General features: G+C 38.5%; 1 protein-coding gene across 1 annotated transcript; it reads right to left on the bottom strand.

Moving 5' to 3' along the window:
* Nucleotides 1-2,088: 2,088 nt before the first annotated feature.
* LOC113070154 (cytosolic phospholipase A2 gamma) lies at nt 2,089-22,773 on the bottom strand. Its single transcript, XM_026243365.1, has 14 exons — nt 22,758-22,773; nt 20,248-20,426; nt 17,715-17,857; nt 17,429-17,630; nt 15,934-16,036; nt 15,712-15,852; nt 8,294-8,359; nt 8,165-8,206; nt 7,714-7,965; nt 5,024-5,167; nt 4,612-4,689; nt 4,388-4,542; nt 2,349-2,514; nt 2,089-2,258 (listed from the first exon to the last, which is right to left on the bottom strand). Exons 1-14 carry the CDS (start codon nt 22,771-22,773, stop codon nt 2,089-2,091), a joined length of 1,857 nt encoding a protein of 618 aa, XP_026099150.1.
* Between the last annotated feature and the right edge of the window lie 7 nt (nt 22,774-22,780).

Here is a 22,780-nt window from a genome sequence, read left to right as displayed (position 1 = left end):
ATATTTATTTTTACCTTTTATCACAGTCTTGGCATGTCAAAGATTAGTAGCAACATTGGCTTTGATGCATTTTTAGTTTTTATGCAGCATTAGATTTAATTTTTTTCTCCCTCATTTGTTGTTGGTGGCTGTTTTTGCCCCATTGACTTCCATTACTTGACATTTTTTTATTGCAAAGCCATGACACCATACAATCATGCATTCTTGATTGTTTGTGGTTTTCCCTTTTGGGAAGAGGTAAAATTTTTTATTTTTTCAGTTGATCACTAGGTGGGACCATTGACCCTTTAGATAGGCCTGTGCAAAAAAAAGGCTTAGTTTCTGGCTTCTATATGGAGTTATATAGAGTACAACAGCAAATTATAGTGTGCCCAAGACTGTTATAAAAAGTAACATTACTTTTATATTGAAAATAAGTCATTCCCGAAATCAGTGACAACATTTATGAACTTGGCAATTAAAGAGATAAAATCTTGGATTAAAAAAAAAACATTTGGTAGTTTTGATCAGGACTGAGGTTGATTAATGGATTTATGCAAAAAAAAAAGTAAAAAAAAAAAAAATCTGATACATTTTACAGCAGTTTAATTTAGTGGATGTTGCCTGTTTTTGCTATTTCGCCAACAAAAGTAATTCTAAACACCGTCACAGCGCGCGGTTTTGCGTCTCTGAGCAACATGAGAGCGATTCGATTCGTTCAATCGAAATGACTCACTTATTGTCAGTGACATGCTGCCACCTACTGGCATTTTTAATTTCACATTCAAAGTTTCAAATATTTCAAACGTCAGTATTCAACGTTTTATGTTTACAATATTAAAATAATATTTATGCATGTGTAACTGCAGGTTAAATGCATTCATGTCCTGCATTTATCAGTGTGTAAATGCATCTAAATGCTATTTCAGATTCAGCTTCTGTGTTTCCTCGGCATTGCAAATATGAATTTTGTTGATTGATACTTTCATTTGCTTGATAACAGCCCAAATTTCTTATTATAATTAACAGATTAAATATAATAATTTGACTCAAATGATAATGCACACTTAAGGCCTTAAGGTAAAAATGACCATAAAGGGTCAAAATCAATTTTATCTTTGTCATCTGTCCACTGTAGTCCTCAGGATATCAGCACAGTAACACTCAAATTATTGTTACTGATAAAATCTCAGAAAATAACACCATCATAACCATCGTCAAAGAAGAGCCTAACTTTAGGTTGTTTACAAAAGAAATCTGTCAGTGTTCTTTTCATTTTCTCTCTTCTTCAGCCCTTTTTTTTCTTGCGATAGTAGCTGAAAGCAGTGACGAGTAATTGACAGCTAATATTAACAAATCTAAAATCTGCACTAACTTTTGGAAGTTGGGAGCACCAGTGCTACAAAGTAAAAAAGTTAATTTCAAGCCCTGTATACCCACTTTTCCTCGGATATACAACTCATAAAACACTTTCTAAATGTCCACTCAAAAAATATCTAATATGTTGCTTGTCTTTCTCGTAAAGTTTAGTCTAAATCATTTCAGATTAGCCAATGGAGCAATCAAAACATCTTCATTTTCTGAAGTGTAACTTGTTTTTTCCGGCACAGATCACCAAAACATTGGTCTTAAAAAACTACCACACCAGATCCTTGCATAGTCCCAGGAACTCCTCTCGCTGAGAGCAGTCCACATTCCTGGGTATCCAGCTGAATATGGGAGCAGGCAGGGGCTGAGGCCCGGGGAATGCAGCTCTATTGGGGCTGGATGCCATGGTACAGACATGGCCGAGGCTTTGTCTGTACACCTTTCCCCTGAATACTCTGCTCCCGAGAGTTATGGAGCGAGTGCTCCGGGACGGGGTTCTTCTGCTGTTAGTAACTTCGTTCTGGCCGGACCGATTGATTTGAATATTAATCAGCTCTTTATTACTTAATGAAAGTCAAACATTTTGGAACATTTTGAATATATTGAATAAAATGCAAACATGATATTCTTATACTGACCCACAGATCACATTTAGCAAATTTTTTTATTAAACACTATTTTCTGTGTAATGACTGTTACTTTAGATCAGTTTTTATTCTATATTCAGTTTATATTCAGTGTTTATTCAGAAAATTTTCTTTTTTCTTCAATGACCGCCCGAATCTGCTCCTTGAGTTTCTCTCTGTTGTTTGAGATGTTTTTTCCAGCGACGTCCATAAGATCAGCGATCATCTCAGCGCCGTAAGAACCTTGAAAGGTGCGATATTTTTTCCTCCAGTCCTCAACTTTATCTAAAGAAACAGTAAAACACTTAAATCAGAACAATTCATTTCAGTGATATTTCAGGTTTAATCAGGACAGCTGTAAAGATCTGAACTTGCCTCCACAGTTGACCGCATTAAACAGAGGGATGTGGATCACGGTTGGAGCGTTTTGGCCTTTGAACACATAGAAGTCCTTTGGTTTCTTTCCTTCATCACTGGGAACACTGACTTCAGGAAAAGGGATCTTTAGTTTCTTGCAAGTCTCAGCAGCTCCATTTACTGTCTGCAATAGAAATGAATGAGAGAAACTTCATTAAAAGCTTTTGAACAGAATGATCAGAGTAAATTGCTCTTCTTTTTTTTTAAAGATATAAAGTACCACCCTTCCAAAAGCTAGAGGAGATATTTACTTTTCCCAAAAGACAAAAATAAGATAAGTTTACACTGATTATCCTGTTCAAAAGTTTTTACACCCCAATTACAATTCTTTTTTTGAGCATGTTTGTAATAGTTGCATATGAGTTCCTCAGTCATCCTCATTGTGAACAGATGGATCTCAAAATAAAATAAAAAATTCACACTCAATGTGAAGGTTCACATTGTTGCATCTCAATAAATTAGAATGTCATAGAAAAGTTCATTTATTTCAGTAATTCAACTCAAATTGTAAAACTTGTGTATTCAATAAATTCAGTGCACACAGACTGAAATAGTTTAAGTCTTTTGTTCTTTTAATTGTAATGATTTTGGCTCACATTTAACAAAAACCCACCAACAAAAAAAAATCTCAACAAAATAGAATATGGTGACATGCCAATCAGCTAATCAACTCAAAACACCTGCAAAGGTTTCCTGAGCCTTCAATAGGGTCTCTCAGTTTGGTTCACTAGGCTACACAATCATGGGAAAGACTGCTGATCTGACAGTTGTCCAGAAGACAATCATTGACACCCTTCACAAGGAGGGTAAGCCACAAACACTCATTGCCAAAGAAGCTGGTTGTTCACAGAGTGCTGTATCCAATCATGTTAACAGAAAGTTGAGTGGAAGGTTAAAAGTGTGGAAGGAAAAGATGCACAACCAACCGAGAGAACTGCAGCCTTATGAGGATTGTCAAGCAAAATCGATTCAAGAATTTGAGTGAACTTCACAAGGAATGAACTGAGGCTGGGGTCAAGGTATCAAAAGCTACCACACACAGATGTGTCAAGGAATTTGGCTATAGTTGTCATGTTCCTCTTGTTAAGTCACTCCTGAACCACAGACAACGTCAGAGGTGTCTTACCTGGGCTAAGGAGAAGAAGAACTGGACTGTTGCCCAGTGGCCCAAAGTCCTCTTTTCAGATGAGAGCAAATTTTGTATTTCAAGGTACTAGAGTCTGAAGGAAGGGTGGAGAAGCTCATAGCCCAAGTTGCTTGAAGTCCGGTGTTGAGTTTCCACAGTCTGTGATGATTTGGGGTGCAATGTCATCTGCTGGTGTTGTTCGATTGTCTTTTTGAAAACCAAAGTCACTGCACCCGTTTACCAAGAAATTTTGGAGCTCTTCATGCTTCCTTCTGCTGACTAGCTCTTGAAGATTGAGAGCTGTACTAAATAAAAACAGTTTAAACAATAAGCATTTTAAATGTATGAGTTCTTGCTATTTGAAAAGCTAAGCCAATGTTGATGATAGTTTCGTCACAGACCCTGTAGCTTTTTGTTTTGCTTGTAGACCTTGGGCTTGGTTTCTACTTGGTTTGCTATTTTGCTTGGTCTATGGTTGATATTTCTCACTTGTTGTTACAACCCTTACAAAAAAGTAACCATTGTTTTATTATAGTATAAGTATAGTAACCATGTTTTTTTTGCCTCCGTGATTACCATTTGTAAAGCCACAGTTTTACTACAAATACACGCTTAAACAATGATTAGTGTAGCAAGACCACGGTAAGTTGGTGGTCACTGTGGTTTAACTAGTAACCATAGTTTTTTGGTTTTATTTGTAGTGAATTTTCATAAGGGAATTAACCTTACAGCTACGTTAACCATACACCATACATGTGCCAAAGAAGCCAGGGCTAACTTTTTTTTCATTAGTATTATTTAGTAAATGATGATATCTAGGTGTTCTATTTCTTTAACTTTTGTTATAGTGTGTTATATGTGTGTGTAATACCATGAAAGGATCTCCATCACTGAAGTCCAGGGAAATGATGAGGTCAATGTCTCTGTCTTCTCTCAGCACTGAGAAGTAGGGTGAGTTCAGCAACATTCCGGCATCTATATAGTCTCTCGTCTCACTTTGCAGAAGAGTGGAGTTCACTGCTTCAACTAATCGATCACAGTGAGAAATTAGTCTTATTCTCATTAAATTGCAAGATTTAGCAGGTCTGTTCTCACCTGTCATGTTGTGGAGGAAGTTATATTTCCTTCCCCAGATCCACTCAGCCATGCATTTACAAATACTTATCCCAGCATCTGTAAAACAGTTAAACATTTTTTAAGTTCTTAATTTCTTAAAACGATTCTCAGGTTTTCGAGAACAACAATTTTGGATGTAGACTTCTTGACTTAATTATTTCATTACTGCTTATTGTGCGTAATGAAAGCAAACTATTTTTTTATATTTTACTGTTTATTGGTATTAATTCAAAAATTTTACTGGTTTCATTCATGTATGACTGACAAATATGCATCACTTAAGTTTATTGTGTAATCCAAATGGATGAGAATTTTATATTCATTTCAAATAGCATACATAAATCTTAAATTTAGACCTATTTGTTTGGAAATTATAGACAGTTCAACTTACCAAATACCCAATTATGGAGCTGACTACTCAAATATTCACACACATCCAGGGTGAAATGCTTTATATACACTTTTTCTGCTTTTTTATCATCAATTCTCCCTTTTTTCATTGCAGGAATCAGCCGACTTTTGCCTCCAGAGAGGTCTGTAAGAAAACAGGACATGACATGTTTGTGTTGTTATTACATATTATTGTTAATGTTACTGTCAGGATCCTGCCCAGCTAAGCACCCACACCTGTTCCTATTTAACGAGCTAATCAAGGCACTATAAAACTGGTATCTCAGCACCAGTTCTGGGTCGAGCCTCAAATAGGATCTCCAACTTGAACAGTCTCATCCCACTTGTCTCCTGAGCTCCTGCAAGCCAGATATAACATATACTCACCTTTGGTGTTACACTAACCTGTGTCTTTGTTTTGCTACCCTCAGGACCACGGATCACCAGTTCGCTACCAGTGATTCGACGGTCGCTGAAGTCTCCTATGATTACCCCGGGTTGATTCTGTCTTCGGCATCTTAGGAAGAAGAGAATATAAGTGAGCGATCAATGACTGTTGCTTTGACACTACATAACCGAGCAAACTCACCTGTTTGCATTCCCGTCCAATGTGACGTCTCGCATCTGAACTACGGATATTCACTGAGCACTTGTATATATCTTTCAATAAATCACTGTTCTGACTTCACCTACCTCAGTCTCCCGGATCTATCCTGACAGAAGGCTCGATGCAAAACTGAAAGAGAATTCAGCACAACCCGAGGACAGCGCTTCCAATACCCTACAACACACACACCAATACCCCATGGAGAGATCAAAAATTTATTTCGTCATCCTGCAATTATCTGGAGCCGTGTTGAGATGGGCCGAAGCGTTGTGGTGTCAGGAAACTGTGGTCACCTCATACGTCCAGAACTTCCTTCGCCATTTCCGAGAGGGGTTTGGGGAGCCTATAGACAACGACTCTTCCACAGATCGATCCCCCGCTAAGCCCAGGATGGGTTCCCGATTCCCCGTTAAGCCCAGGATGGGTTCCCGATTCCCAGTTAAGCCCAGGATGGGCTCCCGATCCCCAGTTAAGCCCAGGATGGGCTCCCGATCCTCAGTTAGGCCCAGAAGTGGCTCCTGAACCCCAATCAAGCCCCGAAGAGGCTCCCGATCTCCCGTCAGGCTCCGAAGAGGCTTTCCGTTCACTGGCTCAGGATTGCACGGGGTCCCCTGCTGCACTGTGCCCCTCCAGACCCATGTCTCCACCTCGGCCCATCAGCCCACCGGCTCCGCGGCGTCTCTGCATCCCTTTGGCTCCACCGAGGCCCATCTGCCCAAGGACTCCTCCGGGCTCCCTCATCCATCCAGATAAACCATTGTCGTTCCATCATCGTCCTGGTCAGCCGAGTCCTCAGCTCCGCCTCAGGCACGCAAACCAGCCACTCCGCCTTGGGCTTCCAGACTGGCGACGTCGACCTGGTCCATCAAGCACTCCGTTCTGCTGGTTCCATCAAGCACCCTGGTTCCGTCTCCGTAGATCGGCATCGGGATGTCACCCAATTCCCCAGTCAAAGCTCCTCCCTGGTTCCTCACACTGTCGGCTCCACCATGGTGTTGGACCCTGGAGGCAGGGGTAGTGTCAGGATCCTGCCCAGTTAAGCACCCACACCTGTTCCTATTTAACGAGCTAATCAAGCACCAGTTCTGGGTTGAGCCTCGATTAGGATCTCCAACAGGAACAGTCTTATCCCACTTGTCTCCTGAGCTCCTGCAAGCCAGACGTAACGTATACTCACCTTTGGTGTTGTTCTGCTACCCTCAGGACCGCGGATCACCAGTTCATTACCAGTGATTCAACGGTCTCTGAAGTCTCCTATGATTACCCCGGGTTGATACTGTCTTCGGAATCTAAGGAAGAAGAGAATATAAGTGATCGATCAATGACTGTGGCTTTGACATTACAGAACCGAGCGAACTTACCTGTTTGCATTCCCGTCCCATGTGACTCCCATACTACCTGCATCTGAACTATGGAGTTTCACCATGCACTTGAGGATAAAGATTCACAGAGCACTTGTATGTATCTTTCAATAAATCACTGTTCTGAATTCACCTACCTCAGTCTCCCGAGTCTATCCTGACAGTTACCTTATCCATATATTTTATTATACATTTTATAGTTATATACTTTATATGGATATAAAATAGTTATATAAACTGTATTTTATATATACATATGTGTCCCTGGAGCACAAAATCAGTAAGTCGCTGGGGTATATTTGTAGCAATATCCAACAATACACTGTATGGGTCAAAATTATCAATTTTTATTTTATGCCAAAAATTATTAGGATATTAAAGATCATGTTCCATGATATTTTGTAAATTTCCTACCGTTAATATATCAAAATGTAATTTTTGTTTATTAATATGTATTGCTAAGAACTTTATTTGATGTTCATTTGATGTTCAGATTCCAGATTTTCAAATAGTTGTATCTAAGCCAAATATTGTCCTCCTAACAATGACTGGTTTTGTGGTCCAGGGTCACGTATTTAGCAGATGCTTTTTTTCAAAGTACAAATGATAATTTTTAAATGCAGATATGATGTGAAATATGGCTTTCATTTTAAATACCAAGAATTCTTTACAAATCTGTTGTCATTAAACAGAAGGTTCTTACTGTGATGTATAATGCTTTACCTTTCAAATTTGTTCTGATGGATTCATCAAAATCAGAAGGATCTTCGCCATTCAAAACAGAGATATTCATGTTCACAAGATCCATGAGCGCCTGGTTACATTCATCTATGGGGGAGATTGGATCATCTGAATGAAACCTACATTCGTCTGCGGAGTCTGGTGGACAGGACATAGACAAAGACTCCAGTACTGCTTCTTTTCCTTCTGTTTCCTTCTCTTTTCTCATCACTTCATCTGTTCTCTCATGCTCTTCTGTCAACACATATATTGAGTAAAGATGAATACATTGCAAAAAACAAAACTCTTTTTCCACATTCAAATTTATGATGTTACAGTATCAGTTTTCCCACAAACAGAAGCAATTATATTTAAATAAAAATGTTGTACTTAAAATACTTAAATTCTTCATTAAAAATAGATACTTAAATAAAAGCAATAAGAAATGCTTTACCCTTCCTCATTGCTTCAAGTGTTGTTTCGTTTTGAAAGAAATCTGAAAAACATTAAAAGGATCGTAATAAAATAACTGTTGACTTTAAATAGAAAAAGCTAAAATTCAGTTGTCAGAAAATAAATTCACCTTTTATCTTTTGCCACATGGTTTTCTTAATATCCACTTCATCTGCTAAAGCACTGCCACAAAGAGCTGCAGAACAACATCAACACTTGCTAAATAAACTGCTGAGATTTTGTATGATTGACCTTTTTAAGCAACAAGGATGTGTTAGTTTATGGACAATGTTTTTCCCCTTAAAGGTACAGGTTGTAGGACCTGCCACGAGAGGGCGCACTATCAAAATAATAACAATCGCGTGGTTTGATGACGCTAAGAAGGAGCGTGGAATGATGGGATGTGTTGTCTTCTACCCAACCACTGACGGCCATCAATCAGACGGAAATATAAATCATAGATTTAACGCGTTCAACGATTTGCTCGAGTGTCAATGCAAAGACGTGATCAGACGATGGATCAGATGCGTCCTTGCACAGGTATAGAGATGCGATGCCCCGCGTTTTGCGTATATGCCCCATAATACTAATCTTGTTGATCTTTATAATAGCATACGTTTTCTGTAAAGATACGAATCAAAACAACTCACCTGTCGAGTAAAACAGAAACGACATAGGCATCTTTTTCTAGTTGAAGTTTGTCGCGAAGCTACTTCCGCATTTGTCCACGACACTGTTGTCATGTGGTTTCTATGTCAGTAAAGGCAGTAAAGGGTAACTGACGTCATTGACAGGCGACTGCACTGCCCCGTGTCACTGTTTAGAATGGGAATTTTCTCATGATTTACAAGTAGTTGAAAACATTAGAGATATTGTTAGTAATCAGCTGGACAAATATATAACACTAGCCTAGTGGTTTTTGGATATTTTACTGCAAATATCTTACATATTTTACCTTTAAAACAACTTTATTTGGGGAATAGATAGCTCCCAGTGTGTTTTGAGACTTATTCTGGTAATAAAGAATTCTTTAGTTATTTGCAGTTTCAAACTGTTTAAGGCTCAAAAACGTACAGCTATTGAGCAACTCTGCTACTCTGAAAAACCATTATATAAAACAATTTCTGAAATATATGATGCTCTGATGTCAAGCCAGCCTTTAGCTGACCCAGATAAATCCAAACCTACATAGATGGGAGCATGATTCAGAGATAACATTAGCAGAGGACCTATAGGGTCAGTTATGTAAAGACGGGGGTCACCTCAACTTTGAATTCCAGGTATAGATTAATAATTTCTTACACCAGCTTTATTACACTCCATCCAAATTACATTAATTTACCAATAGCATTTCACCTCTCTGCTTTAGATGTTGTACAAAAGAAGGTTGTGTTCTAAAGTGAAAGTGTTTTGGGTGACATTATATCACAGATCCATTAAATTCATTTTCCATTGGATCCAAAGGTATGTTTATTATTAGATGATTTTATTGACTCCAATCTTCAATGTAATCATTTATGTGCTAATTGGTCTGTGGTTGTCGGTAATTTGCAGCTGTGCACCATTAGAGAAAATTGAAACCATTTTTGAATTACATAAGAAAAAAAGTGCTACATGAGTTCATTTGTACGGAGCCCTGCACACGACATGCTAGAAAAATAAATGGTGCGCTCGATTTACTAATTCGTTCCCTCAGTGTACTAAAACGTGCATACGATTACTATTGTGTTCATTTGAAATCAAGTGAACGCAATAGTAAATCGAGGGAATGCAATAGTAATCGTGTGCACGTTTTAATACATTGAGGGAATGAATTAGTAAATAGTTCACACGATTTAGCCTATTATTTTTTCCTGCATGGCATGTGAGGGGCTCCGTACATTTAATAATGTTGATTTCTTAATCGTTTTATATTGTATCTCTCCCCTTCTCCTTATTTGTGTGTGTGTGTGTGTGTACAGTATTTGTTTTATTTTGTGTTCTGTCTGATGTTTGTTTTTACTGTTATATTTGAAAAAGCTAAATACAATTTTCAAAAAATATATATATATTTTGAATAAGTCTACATAAAATGTACACGAAAACTTAGGAAAATAGGAATGAAGGTCCAAAACAATTTAATTCATATGAAATTGCTTTGTTAAATGGTTAAAGTGAAAAGTGATGTGACGTGTGGCCAAGTTGTTGTCCCATGCTTGGAATTTGTGCCTTGGGATTGGAGCACTTAAAATATTCAGCAGCAATAGTCGCTCCTTTAAGTCACCATAAGAAATGTTTTGTTGAAATATAGCATCTCAATGTGCTTTTTAAATGAAAGCAATAAGCTCTGTGAAGCCATGGTTTAAGGGGCCTTGTTAGGTATGAGCTGTTATAAATTCACTATAAACCACAGCTTCACGGGGCTTATTGCTTTTATAAAACGGTTATTGCATATACATATTAAGGTTTCATGAAATAAAACAAAGCGAATAAAGTGTAATGATTTTATGAATTAATTTTACTTTGTTGGAACAGCAGCTATGCTAATGATGTCTCTATTTGTATAAGTTGCTTTAAGTTCCTTTGTAACAATTTGTATTGTAAAAAGTGCTATACAAATAAACTTGAATTGAATTGAATATTAATAAAAACAGTATTCTTCTGCATCAGAAGATGTATCTTTACAATGGTCAGACTGGAGAAACCAGTGACTACCAGGAAAGGCTCATTGCTGACCAAGAACATGTTGGTGACAGCTGGAGAGACAGTTGGCAGCTTGGGAAGACAGCAACCGGGGCAGCATGGGCTAGCACCCCTAACCGCACCTCCTGTGAAGGAGGAACCAAAAAAGCTATGGAACAAAGACAGGAAATATACCCCCAGGGGAGCCCGAAGGAGTGGGGGGTGAGCACCCCAGCTGGACAGATTCAAAGTTAACAACCATCAGCAATGGACGAACGTTGATGATGAGCAAAGAATGCTTGTGTGGAAAGATCTGCAAGAATGAGCAGGACCTTAAGATTCTTCAAACAAGGAAAAATGCAAGGAACGACAGCAAGCATCACAATGCACAGGTCTAGCACTTGGTGAGACGGAGGGGGAGCCAGGCCTGGAAGCACCCCACAGAGCCCAGAGCCTCCAAGTGATGCAAACAGTCCCTTCGACCAGGAAGTCAGAGAAGAGAAGGATCAGGTGGCCCCAAGCCTCTAAAACAGCAGAGTGGCAGAAGATGGATGAGGATGTAGACAAGGTGTTGGAAGCAACAGCAAAATGGGATGTTGAGAAGAGATTGCAGACTATGATGATCATCATAGAGAGTATGGCTGCAGAGAGGTTTGGTGTGGAGGAGGAGAGGGGAGTGAAGCAGCCTTATATCAAGAACCAGAGGGCAGTCAAGATCCATAACATCAGGAAAGAGCTAAAAACCTTAAAGAAACAACACAAGGAATCCAATGAAGAGGGGGTAGCACTGCCAGAACTCTGTCAAATGATCAGAAAGAGGCTCCTAATTCTACGCAGAGCTGAACATAACAGCAGACAAAGGATGGAAAGGGCCAAGAAGTGGGCCGCTTTTATCAACAACCATTTTGGCTTTACAAAGGAACTCCTCGAGCAGAAACACAGTGGGTGACTGACCTGTACAAAGGAAGAAGTCAACAAATACCTTCAAGACACCTTCAACCCCAAGCTACTGCATCAGCTTTGGAAGATGCTGAAGGTTATCTGGAGAAGTGGAAAAGCAGTGCAGCAGTGGTGAGTTGCAGAAGGAATGTGGATCCCAAAAGAGGACAACTCCAAGAACATCAGCCAGTTCTGGTCCTTGAAACCCTGAAAAGGCACCATGTCCCAGCCTTTGTAAGAGAGCTCATCCTGGACATTACAGCGATTTTAGCCTGAGAGCCTCCACAGGATCAATAACATCAGACTGGCACAGATTGGAGGTGGGAATCATCACAGGCTGCACCACCTCAGTGATCCTGTTTGCTCTGGCAATGAACATGTTGGTGAAATTGGCTGAACCAGAATGCAGAGGTCCCAAGTCTAAGTCTGGGAACTGCCAACCGCCAATTTGCACCTTCATGTATGATCTGACAGTGACCGACGAGTCAGTGCCTGGAGGCAGGTTGATCCTGGCAGGGCTGAAGAGGGTGATGTGATGGGCCAGGATGTCATTTAAGCCAGCAGAATCAAGAACACCAATTCCTTCCATCTGCTAGAAGCCAATCAAGAGCTTGGGGAAGTTCTTTGACAGCAGCCACAGGGACACAGCCTCCATCAATAGCATGTGTGAGGAGCTGGAAGAAGGCTCAAGGATGTTGACAAGTCAGGCCTTCCAAGAAAAATTCAAGGCGTTGATTTATCAGCATGGGATTCTGCCAAGGATAATGTGGCCATTGCTCCTCTATGAGTTTCCGATCACTACAATCTCAGATCTGGAAAGAAGAATTAGCAGCTACCTGAGGGGATGGTTAGGACTGCGAAGGAGCTTGGGCAGCATCGCCCTATATGGGAACTCCGGAAAGCTTACACTCCCCTTGAAATACATTGAGGAGGAGTTCAAAGTCTCACGTGCAAGAGAGGTGCAACTCTGTGAGTCATCGGACTCCAAGGTCTCCGGAGCAGGGGTAGCAGTCAGGACCGGCAGGAAGTGGAGAGCAGAGACTGCAGTGATTCAAGCAGAATCATGGCTATGTCATGGAGTCCTATTGGGAACAGTGGCCAGAGGAAGGGCTGGACTAGGAACTATGCCTTTTGACAAGGCTCAGGGGAAGGAGAGGAGGCAATTGGTGCAGCACGATGTGAGAGCAGCCATGGAGGAGAGGAGCAGCAGATCAGTGGGAATGAGAGAACAAGGTGCCTGGACGAGATGGGAGCAAGTTGTGGAGAGGAAGATCACGTGGAATAACCTCTGGCAGACAGAACTTCACCGTATTAAGTTCCTAGTTCAGGCAGTCTACAACATCCTTCCCAGTCCATCCAATCTCCCCTGTCGGGGCTTGGCTGATACACCAGCATGCCCACTCTGCCAGGGGAAGGGGACCCATGAGCATATTCTGAGTTGCTGCCCAAAAGCTCTAGGGGAAGGCAGATACCGATGGCGTCACGACCAATTGCTCAAGACCAATGCAGAGAGCATATGCAGTGCCATCATTAGCTGTCGAAGGTCCAAACCTTGGAAGCAAATCACCTACTTCATCAGAGCTGGGGAGAAACCAAAACCAACATCTAGTGCAACATCAGGGTTTCTCAACAGTGCACAGGACTGGCAGCTGTCAGCGGATGTGAGCAAGTTCCCACAGCATGTCGATGAAATCACCCTCAGGCCTGACATTGTCCTGATGTCAGAGGCAATGAAGAGTCTCGTCATGCCTGAGCTTACAGGAGAAGGAGAAGTACAACAGTTTAGTCATCAACTGCCACAGGAAAGGCTGGAAGGCTAGGTGCTTGCCAGTGGAATTTGGATGCAGAGGCATTGCAGGACAGTCTCTCTGCAGAGTTTATACTGCACTCGGCATTACTGGAGAGAGTAGAAGAAGGGCAACCTATAATACCACAGAGGTGGCAGAAAGGTGTGCGAGGGTGTCTGATGTTCGAAAGACCCGAAACACCCGATGCCCTTTGGTTATATCACTGATGATGTGCCTTAGCTTTGCATCAGAAGATGTATGTTTACAATTCCAACAAATAATATAGTTCCTCAGAATCAGTTGTGGTTGCAACAAAGAGGTTGCAGAGGTGTTATTGATTATGCCATTTTGACTATATGGGGGAGCTCAAATGTCCGATTTCACATAGAACTACCGGTTTTCTCCCAATAAGTTAATATACAGCCTATTATGATATAGCTGTATGAATCTGAAAAGAAAGAAGCTTCAAATGAATATTTTAAAGTCCGTGAATAAATCCAACCACCCCTATAGATTTATGTTTCACTTTCCATAATCCGTGACCGTGAAAATTTACAGAGACTCAAACTGACACAGACAGAGACTGGATTTTTTCCGAACAGATAGGGTACAAGTGATTTCAAAACTGTCACGGTTCATGGATCAGTGTGCTAATCTTGCGTCTCTGTCTGATTGTGTGTGTCTGTTAACTAGCTGCAGCTGCATTAATGAGCACCAGCTGCAGCTCATGTGCGCTGCCTTTAAGTTTGGCTGGTTTCCTGTTCGTGTTGTTGGTTCGTTGATTCTCGTCTGTCTGTCTTGTGTAGTTGTGCTCCTGTCCCTCCAGTTGGGATTCTCTGGACCTTATTCCTCGCCCGCCTAGGATTCCTGCGCTGGGTTTTAGCTCCTGCTGCTTGAGTGGTCTGGACGTGATTCATCTGGGGTTATGCCATCGTCTTCCTACGTTCTCATTGCTGACTGTCAGAGTTACAAATAAACAATTTTTACCTCGCACTTGGATCTCGTGACTCGATCATTGTGACAAAAACATTTCAGCCAGTGTATATATATCGTGGATATATTATTTACCTGATATAAGATGCATTTGGTTTTGAGTCAAGCGCTTCATTGTAGTACTAAGGTGATATCTCTTCAGCACACAGCGAGAGCAGGTCAAACTACAATGCAGAATATTAATAACTATGACTGGGACTGTTATATACATACTATTATTATGAGAAGACTATTATACTAAAATGCTATGAATTTTTATAGTTTAGCTGCCGTGTTTCTGTCCACAAAAACGAGTTCGCATTCAGAGTCCCGCAGATATGTTCATGTGCGTTAGGGCCCTTTTTGCAAATAGCCTATAAGTCTTAATATTAATGTTGTGTTGTTTAAATAACGAAGCGTATTCTATATGAAATTATGAGTTGAATCCCATTGATTAAAAACTTGCTATCAATTAGATCACTCTACTGGTCATCTTCAGCTCACGCAGCTCAAAACAGAAATGCAGAACATTAACTGCTAACATTTTAGGCTAACGTTATAATGAGAGCACTATTCTAAGAAATGTTTTGACAATTAACAATTGTTATTTGTTATGGTTTCGCCGACGTTAAGTGTTCTGTTCATCAAAACATGAAACATTATTTACCCCATTTACATCTGCAAGGTGTTCATTACACATTTTCCCTGTGTGTTAACATCAGTAATTATGTTTGTCGAATGTCTGACTTGACTCTTGTTAATGTATTTTGCCCCGCCCCCAAACATATAATTCAACTATTAGTTAGCTATTTTTGTTTATGTTTGTGTGTTGCTCGGCAACCACTTTGTTACAACCACTCTGAGGAACTACTGTACATTGTTTGGTGGAAGAATACTGTTTTTATTAATCAACGCCCCTTAGCTGTTATAAATTCCCTGTAAACCACGGCTTCTTTGGGCTTTTTGCTTAAATAAAAAATAGAATGAGCATCAAATACAAAATTACACCCATAAATAGCCATGCTAATTATTTTTCTGAAATAGCAAATAATACAGACCTAGAACCGTTTGATAACTCGTTTGCAGAAATCAGTGTACAATATGCAATCAATGTATTAAGCTATGTAAGTTGATATTACAAAGAAAGTGTTACCCAAATATTGAACTCCTCTGTGACAAAGTTTTTTACCTTGCAGGTACAGCATGTCAAATTCATCCTGATGTTTTATCTTTGAGCCTTTGTGAAACTGGCTGCCAAAGTCGCCGGTGTCCACAAACACTCCAGAGAGAGAATAACCTGCTTCATATGGATTGATCTCAAACCAGGGGTCTGCAGACAGAACACATGTCCATGTAACTTTTGTCACGAGCACATTAACATTTCATCCCTTTTCATGCATCACACGCAGACCTCCGTCATTGCTCTGTTTGGTTTGCTTGTCGATCACTGCATAGATGGGAAACATGTCTTTATTGTGCTGGTTCCGCTGCTGTGTGAGTGTGTGCTCATCGATCTACAGAAAACACACATCATGTTATTGTATTATAGGGAGACGGTTGTGAGACATTCAGTTTTTTATCTTAAGGACCTGAGGCTCAAATGGAGCTTCATATGACATTTCTACAGTGAGAGAATTTATCAAGAGAATCAGTGGAGATTCGTTACCATTTCATTCTCATGAGTGGCCTTATTAAAATAAATATGACTGCTGGCTTAGAGAGAAATGTTCCAATTAAAACCTGAAGTACGTCCTTTTTGGAGATGTCCATCAGTTTTATAGCTAGGTAGGTTGCTTCTTTCTCAATTTAAAATGTAATACTTCTGTCGGCCTATGTAACCTATAGGTCTACTATAGGAGATGCTGAACCCTTTTTTACAAACAGAAATAGTAAATAACACTGTAAATCTATCAAAGTTCTTTCATAGTTGACCCTGGACCATAAAACCAGTCATAAGTGTCAATTCTTCTAATTTGTTAGGATAGGACGATATTTGGCTGAGATACAACTCTTTGAAAATCTGGAATCTGAGGGTACAAAAAAAAAAATCTAAATATTGAAAAAAATCGCCTTTAAAGTTGTACAAATGGAACTCTTAGCAATGCATATTACCAATCAAAAATTATGTTTTGATATATTTATGGTAGGAAATTTACAAAATATCTTTATGAAACATGATCTTTACTTAATATCCTTATGATTTTTGGCATAAAAGAAAAATCGGTAACACTTTAGTATAGGTAACACTTGTTAACTATTAACTACGACATTTCTCTCAATAAATTCTTAATTTGCTGCTTATTAATAATTAGTAGGGTAGTTGTTAGATTTAGGTATTGGGTAAGATTAGCCATGTAGAATAAGGTCAAATAGAATAAGGCATTAATATGTTCTTAATTAGCACTAATACATGTCTAATAATCTAGTAATATGTATGCTAATAAGCAACTAATAGGTGTTACCTATTCTAAAGTGTTACCGAAAAATCTATAATTTTGACCTATACAATGTATTGTTGGCTATTGCTACAAATATACCCCAGTGAGCGACTTAAGACTGGTTAAGGTTTTGTGCTCCAGGGTCACAAATTACAAAATATGCGACCACAAAGCCCAACCTGTGTAGGCCGATTCACAAACAAATGACTGCTATAATGAACCAGTTCTTTTTAGTGAGTCAGAAAAAAAAAAAGTCAAATTCAGAATCACTGAATCAACATTATCTGGCCACTGAACTGCAAGATATAAATAAAAATGATCAAATAACCTTCTCTATACATAAACCTCAAACTATAAGTTGATTCAGCAGTATCTGGAAAGACAAAATCATTCCACCCTATAATTTTCTGAATTATGAATAAAAATGAAACCTGTAGAATCCATCCCTGGTCATGAATAGTTACAGACCTCTTTCACATATGACATGACGAGCATCACTGCCCAGACGTCAGTCAAGCTGAAGAAGTCTTTCCCATAGTAATATTTCTTCAGTTTGGCCATTACGTCTGTCAAGCTGACTTCAGGACCTCTGATTCTCTCAATGATTTTGTCTTTCACGGTCTCTAGTTTAGTGGACCAGTTTGGTTCTTTGTATAAGGAGGCCATGCACCTTCAGAGAAGAACATACTGCTCTAATTTTTGACATTCAACTCAATTCAATCTCTGTGTGTTTGTTGTTTCTCAGGGTTCATACCAGGTGGATCCAGAGACTCCGCTCAGATAAAGGATGCAGTCCAGAAGACCCGCTTTATCAAGCTGAACCAGGGATCCCAGCAAAGCCACCATGGCTCTTTGTCCTCCTCCAGAACCCAGTAATGCAATGTTTGGCACCGCTTTCTGAAATGCACACAACATTCAAAGTATCAGAAATCAAAAGTAGGGGTGTAAGAAAATATCGATACATGTGAATATCGCAATATTTTGTTTGGCAATACTGTATTGATTCTCAAAATCGGAATATCGATATTTAAAAAAAAATATATAATTCATACAAGATGAATGTCTGTTGTTTCGTTTTAAGTTTACATTCTGACTGCTAGATGGCAGTCTTTGTCTCTGAACGACAGCGAGAGTAACAGGAAATACTAGCATTAGGGCACGCCAATAATGTTAGCATTAATATTAGGGATTTCGTTTTTCGATACGATACTGATACTTTTAATGGCCAGTATCGTCGATATTGATACCGATACGATACTTCTAAACCAAACTTTCAGATTATGAAATTTATTTAATTATTATGAGTACAATGGGTAATAATACCTACCTAACTTTATATTTGAAATGCATTTAAACATTCAATACGCCTTAATTGCAACTTATTAGGTTATATTTTTTGTTTACACATGGTTAAATTATGTTTACTGTAGTGGTAACCATGGTTCATTGTCATAAGGGACTGCCAGTAATAGGCTGTTGCATGCATAAAATGCAACCTTTTTATTCGGAGTGTGTATGATTTATATTAACAATACAGAATACAACATGAGCAATATGAACTTTTAACATTCAAATTTAAAGAAATGTACTGCACAAACTAGGGTACAATTTCAATAGGTTTATTGTAAAATAACTCAAACATATAGCCTATGTTTTTTATGCATTGTTCTGGGTTGCCTTTTCCAAAAACATATGTGCTGTCTTATTATAGGCTACTCTTGGGAAACGCAGCTCTATTTAAATATATTGTCGGAAGTGAGTGAACGCACTCTGTAATTGATTGATTCTGCCTTGCAACATTTGCGTGTTTTCAGATGAGCAGGAAAATCACTTGCACACAATTATTTGCTAACATAGGTTATTCGTCCAATTTAAGGCATATTGTAGGCATTTTTTTTAAAATAAACAAAATCACTGGAAAATAAAAACGCCTTAGTATCGATATTTTTTTATTTCAGCATCGATCATTTTGATGCTTTCATCAGTATCGATATATCGATACTTCAGGATCGATTCGCCCATCCCTAATTAATATTGCTGCTAGTAATGGAGGATGAAAGAATTGTCCCTGTTCGGTGTACAAAGCTGTAGTGTGCCATCATTTGGCCTTTTGTGGTAACGTCCACCGAGGGACCATGGCGAGGGTGCCACCTCGGTCCCGCCGCATCCCATGTGAAGAGGGGCTCACACGGTGCAGCTGCAGCTTTCTCTCATTTTGTGCAGTTTGGGCCTTGCTCGCATTGCGGTTTAGGCGATTCCACGTGGAACAAAAATACAAACTGAAAAACCTGTGAAATGGAAAGGTTCGACAAATGTTTTTTTTTTTACTGATTTACAATTGTTTTGTTTTCTTTAGGAATCATGTAAGCACTGCACAAACAGTAGTTCAATAACGTTGAATGTTACAAGGACTGATTATTGCAAATGCAGATCCCACTGTGTTCTGGTTAAATAATTGTTATTTATTTATTAATAAGGTTGGCATATGGTGGTGTGTTCTTACAACATACAGAACTACCAAATTTTGCTACAAGTTTGATTGCATCATATAATCATTGCTGTTAATAGTGTTTATCGTCTGTTTGATTACGTCTTTTTCCGTACATTTCTGCCATGTGCACATAAACTGACAGTCACCACTGATAAGCGACTACTATATATTGTAGAAACTTGATTTGCAACGATTTGTATTGTAAAAAGAAACTTGAACTGAATTGTGTTCTTAATGACAGGTTTCCTCAAAATATATCCTACTCCTAAAATAAGAAATATCCCAATATATCGACTAAATGACAGTATCGCAATGTATCGCAACACATCGTATCGGAACCCCTGTATCATGATACGTATCGTATCATACACAATACACAGCCCTTATCAGAAGTATCAAAAAACTTGGATCTCTTGCCACTTGCTTTTTAGTTTAATGGAAAATGAACTGAGATATACAGTAGTTTACAAACGTCTGTTCCCATCCCACATGTGACCCACCCTGTGACTAATGTAAGTATTAAAAATACTCAGGCGTGTCCAGTCTTGCTCCTGAAAACACACACTTCATTTACAAATGTTTATTGTAGAAAGTGTGAAAGTTATTTATGCATTAATAGATTTAGATAAAACAACAGAATGTAATGATGACAAAGTTATAGGAACGGCATCGTTCTTCACAATGAAGAGATGAAACTGATGCTTGACTGCTGATGTTCATCATCCAACACATCATCTGTAGTTCATTTCAAAATAAGCAGTTGTAAATATGAAGTATATAAGATAGGATGTTTTACCTGACTGCACTGAATCTTAAGCTTCTTCAGGGATTGTAGAACAGTGTTTCTCCTGCCGGCTACAAACTCCTGCTCACTCTTATTCAATACGTTTTTGTTTCTCCTCTCGACGCTGAGGAAGCCACAGAGACAGACAGACAGATCAGTGCTGACATGAACATGACTTGATATATGTGAACCTGGACCACAAAACAAGTCAAAAGGGTCAATTTTTTTAAAACTGAGATGTATGCATCATCTGAAAGCTGAAAAAATAAGCTTTCCATTGATGTATTGGACAATATTTGGCTGAGATACAATTATTTGAAAATCTGACATCTGAGGGGGGCAAGAAATCTAAATATTGAGAAAATCATCTTTAAAGTTGTTCACATGAAGTACATAATGCATATTACTAATCAAAAATTAAGTTTTGATATATTTACAGTAGGGAACTTACAAAATATCTTCATGGAACATGATCTTTACTTAATATCCTAATGATTTTTGGCATAAAAGAAAAATCATTTTGACCCATACATTGTATTGTCTATTGCTACAAATATACCCCAGCGTCTTGAGACTGCTTTTGTGCTGCAGGGTCACATATGTAGATGTCAAACATTCTAGATTTCAATGCAATTAAATCTGAAGTTTATTTTGCACAGTTATTCTCAGAATATAGCAGTTTGTTGTAGTACAATTGTGTTATTTGACTCCTTCTATGATTCTAGAAACCTGGGCAGGATTATATACCTTTCCTTGGGTTTAGATGAACTCATCTGCAAAACAAGAGTCAAGTAAATTTTGATAATTTAAAATGAATATTTTTTAAGGACATAGCTTAACAAAGTCAGTAATCTCTGATAGGCTGTGTTTAGAGAATTATGATCAACCAAAGAAACAACAAAGTAAATGTGAAAAACATTAATATTATGTATACGTCAAAGTGAATACAAACCTATTGTAAATAAAGAAGAAACTGTGTGAAATATGTGTTCCAGCTAAAAATGAAAACACTTTTGAATAATTTAACATTAAAATAATGTAAAAAAAAAAAAAAAAAAAACATGATCTGAAATATTTGTGACAATTATTTCATTTATTTTTAAATAAAATATTAGTTGGCTAAAATACTGCTGATTACTTCAGACATCATGCAATCTTACATCTTTATAGTTTTTAGAATCAGATTGCTATTGGATCAAAACATCAGTATATGTTTCAAACATACAATTATTTACATGATAACTGTGAAAACTGTCACACTGAAATATGAATTCCACAATTAAATAATTTTTCATCATCATTGCACTTTTGTTAGTGTGCAGGTCACTAATAAGTTTGTTGCACGCAACTTGTAATGACATGAAACATTTAAATAGCCCTGACGTTATTTATATAAAGCTTTAAAACATGTACTTACTATTTCTGTAAATCATGAGTCACGATACCACACCCAATAAAACAAGACAGCAGTCCTTATCTGACATTCAGCAAGAAGATGCTCTTATATAGGCTAGGGCTCTGAAACTACTCTGCAAGTCTAGACATCACCCGGTTGTGAATGATGAAAGACTCAATCATTCACTGAGACCAGAGAAATTGTGATATTTCCTTGTGTATTAATTATGTAGCTTCTCCTATTGCACTTCACCTAACCTGTGTGGCAGAAAACAGGTTTTTCTAATGTTCTTTTCAGTGAGAATGTGAAATCCTCCATGATCAATACCAGCAGAACATGCTGCAACATGGTAGAGCTGTAATCGGGCCTTAAAAGTTAGGCCCGATAGAGCCCGAGCCCGACAGAATTTGGCCCAAACCCGTACATTTTGATTGACAGCTTTTCAAATGTGCACACGCACACAGCTCTTTTGCCTTTTGTAAAGAATGAGTAATTTATATGTTTTAACATTTTTATTCATGCTAACCTATACTATAGGCCACTTGGAAGTTGGAACAAAGAAATAAAATAAGTACTCTGTAACATTGTAACATCTCAGCACTTTAAATAGGCCTAGGCATACACTAAATCTATAAATAGGCCAACGCGCCAATAAAAATAAGTATTGCTTAACAAATTAAATTAAGATAAATTCTAAATTAACATGGGTATTTGGCTATAACAAAAAAAAAAGGTAAAGGCTCCATGGGATTTACTTCGCCACTTCTCTTCACAATACGGCCTCAACACGACGTTGAATAGCATGAAATTTAATACAAGAATAATGTCAACTTAAGTCTATATATACTCTGTCTACATTATGCATTGAATACTCAATAAATATTTAGTTATAATTTGAAAAACCTTTACTCTCCAATATTAGGCGACATGTTTTTGTGGAGGAAAACTATTAAATCCACTGTAGATGGCTTCAGCGCAGTCCTGCGCTCACTGGTGCATCCAGAAACATAACCCACTGGCTCATAATTCTCATTATGCACATGGTCAAAACTTTTCTACACCTCAGACTTTGCTTTAGTTGCTGGTGCAACCAAAACCTAATCGCCAGAGGAAAGCCTCCATTTACCCTTATCAGCACCCATTTTTGCA

The sequence above is a fragment of the Carassius auratus genome, unplaced genomic scaffold, assembly GCF_003368295.1.
Source record: "Carassius auratus strain Wakin unplaced genomic scaffold, ASM336829v1 scaf_tig00003102, whole genome shotgun sequence".
Lineage (NCBI taxonomy): Eukaryota > Metazoa > Chordata > Actinopteri > Cypriniformes > Cyprinidae > Carassius > Carassius auratus.
This window is presented reverse-complemented; position numbering and strand designations above follow the sequence as displayed.